Source organism: Cupressus sempervirens, chromosome 9, assembly GCF_028749045.1.
Source record: "Cupressus sempervirens isolate cs-2001-9-10 chromosome 9, ASM2874904v1, whole genome shotgun sequence".
Taxonomy (NCBI): Eukaryota; Viridiplantae; Streptophyta; class Pinopsida; order Cupressales; family Cupressaceae; genus Cupressus; species Cupressus sempervirens.
This window is the reverse complement of record NC_143126.1, coordinates 648987793-648994027: the sequence shown is the minus strand read 5'-3', so window position 1 is coordinate 648994027 and position 6235 is coordinate 648987793. Positions and strand designations below refer to the sequence as shown.

General features: G+C 32.8%; 1 protein-coding gene across 1 annotated transcript; it reads right to left on the bottom strand.

Annotated features, from left to right (window-relative positions):
- Nucleotides 1-396: 396 nt before the first annotated feature.
- LOC149540410 (uncharacterized) lies at nucleotides 397-3735 on the bottom strand. Its single transcript, XM_089799592.1, has 2 exons — nucleotides 2498-3735; nucleotides 397-1362 (listed from the first exon to the last, which is right to left on the bottom strand). The coding sequence occupies exons 1-2, from the start codon at nucleotides 3036-3038 to the stop codon at nucleotides 713-715; spliced, it is 1191 nt and encodes a 396-aa protein (XP_089655718.1). The 5' UTR covers nucleotides 3039-3735; the 3' UTR covers nucleotides 397-712.
- Nucleotides 3736-6235: the final 2500 nt, after the last annotated feature.

The following is a 6235-nucleotide window of genomic DNA, read 5'->3' as shown; positions in this document are numbered from 1 at the left end:
TGGACGATCTGGCATTTACATGGTGTAGAAAATCGAGGTTCATAGATTACTATAAGTATTCCATAGTACAAATTACAATGCATTCTTCTTTAATCCACTGGTTCATCATTATGATCCACTCTGGATTCTAGAGAAATGGAGAGTACAAGAACTAAAGTACGTAACTAAACATCTGTAAGGGTTGAACAGAAATAAATTTAGACTGCAACCCATAAACGTTGCAATGTACAATTCATTCATTCATTGTTCACCAGAGGACAATCAATTCTTTACCAGCAGCACGTAGAACGTACTCAAGGCTTCCAGTACAAAAGAAGTTTCAAAGTTTCTAATACCCAAAAAAAACAGTTTTAAAACAAGTTGAGTACATGAAATTGATTATTAGAAAAGCCATTTGTGGAAATTCAATCAATACTATCTTAAATTAATTAGATTTTCACACACTATTTGATCTCTGCAAAGAAATGTTTCTATTTTGATTGTGTGAGTTTTTAACATTTACCATTCGGATGGTACTCCATGACCCAATCCTTGTAGGCATTCTAAGACTTCCAATAGAAAAGAAGTATCAAAGTTTCTAATACAAAAGGAAAGTTTTCAAAACATGTTAAATACATGAAATAGATTAGAAAGATCATTTGTGGAAATTTTGTTAACAAGGTGTTCTTAACAATAGACCACAACAATGGGTTCGGACCCTCTCCCACTTTATCTAATCAGAACAATAGATTACAATAAAGCAGGGCAGAATACCTCTGGGATTAGAAATGTAGAGTTCTTCGAGCTTCGAACAGCTTTCACCTTCTCCTGCAACTGAATCAAACCCAACTGGAATAGAAAACTTTTCAAGGCTTCCTGAAGTTGGAGGCTTGTGAACTCTTCCTGCAATGACCCTGCAAACCATCATGGCTCTTTTCACTGGATATATCATGGAGCTGTCATGTGACATGGAAATGGAGTTGTGAGCTCTGAGACTTGTGGCAGCAGTGTATATTCCTTTCCCTTTTGACTGCTTTGATGGGAATGGGAATCCAGTTGTGATAATGTTGCATACATTGCAGTCCAAGGAATTGCATGGTGTAGAAAGTCCATCAATTCCTAAAGAGCACATAATGGTGGTGCCATGGAAGCTAAGGACTTCATTGCCATCAGCCATGCATCTTTGATGTTTCTTGGCCACCTTGCTGGCTGTGGCTCTCACTGTGTCTCTGTACTCCTCAAATTTGGATAGTATATTGGGGGTATGATTCACCTTCAGAACTCTTTCGATTTGACAAGATTCAACTTTTGATTCAATCCAGCTTGATTTGAAGATCATCTCCACAACATTCCTGGTAGAATCACCTTCCCTGAGAACACTGACTGCGAAGAAGAAAGCAAGAGAAAATGTCATTGAAGTGGCTTTGTAATTTGCATAATTATGAAGTATTACAACTGTGGTAGTATCTTGTGTGTTATGCTGTTTTTATGTTAGGGAAGAATTTGTTACAACATAATCATATTTGCCTGATTCTATAGTCCCAAGGATTTTTAGACTCCCTGGTTAAGAAAAGAAAAATCAATGAAAGCAATGAGATTTTTCCAATCTATGAGATCAATTGTAAGTCATTTCTGAATTTGATTGTGTTAGTATTTTAACATCAAGATCAGTCCATGATTCATCATTAGAATGAACATTGTAAGATGGATCTATTATTTTCTTGATGTTCTATTTCTTTCATCACAACGATAGATTGAATCGAAACTATGATGTAAGAAACTTTAAGATGATTTATAAAAGAAAATTTGATATTATTTTTAATGCATAAGACAATAAGAGAATTACTTCAGAGGTTCAGATTCAAATTATCACCAGAGATTTATTTACAGTATGTACTTGGTCTTTAGTCCAGCTAGAATTTTTCAAAGAACAAAAACACTATTATAGGATCAAAGTATATATTTACCATTTTTCTGAGTGAACAAGACAATAAAAGAAATACTACGCAGAAGTGATCTTGGATCCAATCTATCACCAGAGCCGATTATCACTTTCCAACTAAAGCTATAAATCCAAGTCCTCGTCAGGGTTGATCACTCTTCAACTATATTTAGATTTATTAATATGATATTTGGTCATAGGATTAGATTTGAAAAAATTATATCCTGTCAAAATTAGAAAAAATGTGTTTTACATTCAAGTTATAAAGGAGAGATGGGTTGGATGAGAATTTTAGAGAGTTTTGTTTTTTATAATGGGACATTGACTGTAGAGAAAATTAGAAGTAAACTGTATTGAAAATATGAAGCTTCAGTGTAAGAAACATATTTCAGCTTGAGGATAAATAATGAAGAATAATCAGAATTGTTGAAAATTGTTATTTTCCAAAGTGAATCTATAAAAATATCAATAGCAAAACAATAAATCAAACTAGATTGTATCAAAACAATGAACCAAACTAAATCTCAAATAAAAAGAAGGTTGAAAGCAGTAAAGAGAGAATTTAAAAGCTCTCGCCTGCATTATTTCTGAGGTCATAACGATGCAAGGACTTTATATTTGTAAATCGTTGGCTGCAATACTTGAGGCAGGTGCAAACTTCATTCACAGCATGAACTTTACATCCAGAAATAAGTTGAGTAGTAATCTTTCCATTCAGTCCAACTGACTGCTGATTCTTTTTTGATTTTGAAGGGCTGAGAAGAACATCTCCATTATATCTTGTCCTCCTGAGTTTAGTCTTACCCACCACAGGGCTCTTGCATTCTCTAAAACTCCCAACAATGGTCTTTGTCTCGAAACCAGAATAGTCCCTTAGAATCATGGCCTCCTGCAGCATATTACCATTGTTCAAGAATTCATTGCTAGCTATAGAACATGGGCTAGAGTTACCATTTCTTAAGCCTCTTTTGCTCCCAAGAAATACATCCTTCAAGTGATGAGCTAAAGACCTCGATGAAGTTGAAAATCCATCCCTTGTGCTGTGTGGATCCTCAACCTCCTGGCGATCTGATTTGCAATGCAGAGATTTCTTCAACGAGAACCAAACACCAGGCATTATAACTTCGTCTCAAGGAAAAATCATATATTTGGATTCTAAATCGGAATCCCACGTTCTTGGCTCTCAGTCGAAAAGATTTCAACTTATTTTAATCAAGATGAACCAAACTCCAGACATTATAACTTCCTTTCAAGGAAGAATCATATATTTGAATTCTAAATTGGAATCCAAAGTTCTTGGCTCTCAGTCAAAAAGATATCAACTTATTTCAAACAATATGACAAACTCTCTATCAAGTAAGATGAAAATCCACCCCTTGTGCTTTGTGGATCCTCAACTTCCTGACAATCTGATTTGCAATGCAGAGATTTCTTCAATGAGAAGCAAACTCCCAGCACTATAACTTCCTCTCAAGACAAATTCATATATTTAGACTCTAAATCAGAATCCCACCTTCTTGGCTCCCAGTCCAAAAGATTTCAAACTAGTTCTTGGCTCTCAGTTGAAAAGATTTCAACCTATTTCAATCAATACAAAGAACACGCTATCAAGAAAGTTCAGAATTTTTTCCTCTATAACTTATGAGAATCAATACAAAGAACCTCCATCAATTGACTCTTGGTAGAAGAAGCTTCAACTTATCTAGATTGATATAAAAACCTTCTATCCATTTTTTTTCATTTGGTCTCAATTGAAGAAATCTCAACTTATCCCAATTAATATAACAAACCCTCCATCAAGATCCAAAAGTAATGAGGGGCATGAGCATCACAAAACTCAAATTTGAAATGCTGCCAAATCAAACCCATCTTGGATAAAGCAATCATGTACATTACTGTGATACATCTGTTCCGAATAAAAGCTTTTTAATGAAGATCAAGAAAGAAGGCAGACTATTGGACACATATAGTTCCTGCAAATCTTCATTGAAGTGGGGCTATGAGTACAGTGGACAAAAAGACATATTTCTTGCCTAATACGTTAGTTTATGAATTGACAAGACAATACATGAATGGATACTAGAACAAGAAATGATTAAAGCTCTCTGGATGTTACCCATCTGGGTATGAAAGTGATTCAGACAGGGGATTCATTGCAGCAGACTATTTTCATGAAAAATCTGTTTGGATTCTTTCAAAATCAGAAGATTGAGGATTAGATTAGCTCTAAATTCATGACCAAAAAATACCCATCTGATCGATCAGCATTGATTCACGTGATGTGGATTGATTTGAAATTTAAATTGACTTGTTCCCGCTCAGCAGCCTGGATTTGTGTCAATGTACATGTGCATTAATTTGTTGAACAGTCTGTGTCTGTGGAAGGGCCAATTCACGAGACGTTTGAGCTCCATTTACGTTTCCCTGGAGGAAATAACTCTGAACAGGATAAAACCGCATGTTTTAGAGCGCCTTTTGTATTTTTTAAGATGAGTTTCTTTTTATATTCAATCCTTGGTTCAAATCTAAAATTAACGGCTATGAGACCAGAACGAGGAAATTTGAAATGGGAGGTTCATGTCAACTTTATCCTAAACGGGCAGTTTCATTAATGGTGAAGTTTTGGGAAGAAGTGAATGGGAAAAACAAAGTTTTGAAGTGTATAAAAATAATAATAATAATTGGAAGTCTAGATATTTAAAGAAGTTGGCGAGATTGTGCATTGAATTTTCTTTGGTATTCTTGGTGCACTTTTTAAGAACTTTTTAATTTTATTAATAGATCAAGAGTTTCCAATCACATTTTGTCATTCATTGTGAGAATGAGCATAAAAGTATACAAAGATTATGTTCATGGTAATTAATGGTAGATCAAAGAGTGTGATTCTAATTGTTAATAAAAGTTTATAATATTATCAAATTCAAAAAATACTTAATGGTGATTATTCTATAGATTGTAAAAATTTCCTCTTTGAATAAATAAATAAATTATTGTAGTTATATTGGGTCATTCAGCAATATTATGATTTGTTTTTCACCAATGAATCAATCACATCTAACTATTTTTTAATCTCATGGCATAAGTATAAGATTATGGATTGTATCGTTAGTTCGAATATTTTTAAAAATAGTTAATTATTTTTATCATTATTATTATTACCCAAATTAGATTCAAACCCAAGACTTCCTAGATAAGAAGCTCACAATTTACCATTGTGTTGTAGGCTCTTGCCTTAAATAGAATACTTTTAAAACAAATAACATATAAAAATAAAAATGTGACTTTGCCAAAATTATAAATTTGGAGATATAAATACCCAAATTTTTAAAAGCTAAAAAGAATAGAGTAAATGAAAAACAAAAGTAGTTACAATAAAATATAAGTATTTTAGTATATAATAAATGAAATTTTAAGTAAAATAAAAATTTCAATTGATATCTTAGATTTATTTAAGATACCTATACTAGTTTTAAAAGTATTGTATTTATAATTAATTTTAAAATGTTTACATATAGATGGTTGTCAAGTCTTATATGTATATCTATACTAGTTTCAAAAGTATTATAATTCTAATTAATACACATCAACATCAATATTTAACATAGAAAACCAGTTTGGGTTAAAACCACCGTGGGAATTGTCACCTATAAAGAAAGAGAGTCAACTCTGTTAAAGGTTACAAACACATTTACTACATGTGACCTTGTTAGGAGATTTCATCACAAACCAACTAGATATGTCACTCTTCAATGAGTGGCCTTAATAAAGGACTTAGTACATTCATTAGAATGACACCTTACAATGGATTTACTAATAGGGCTGTTAAATCCACACATATAAGAGATTTTATGCTACGATTGTTAGAAAGTAGCAACGAAATGATCTGTTTGAAATAACTACATTTTCCTGTTCCAATCTTCTTTCTACTCATAACTCTTCTTCACACTCTTCTTTACTTGGATAATCAACACACTTAATTTTTTTTCTTTCCTTCTCCACATTCACACTTTCCTATGTTCAGTATACTCTTATGTTCTTGTTCAACTATCAACAACCATCAACATCAACAACTTTAACATGCTTTCTCATCCTTTATATAGATAATGTTTTTTCTTCTTAATCATATTCATTAGGGTTTCCTTGAATTTCTCTCATTTGTTCGATCACATCTCATATTTCATTCGTTGAGTCTGCCACTAGGTAAAACATAAATTATGCATCGTGCCAGCTATAATTCACCTTGAAACTTGAACTTTTCTTCGATTATGACTCTTTCCTTAAATCTCTTTTATATGATCTTACCTAACCAATTTT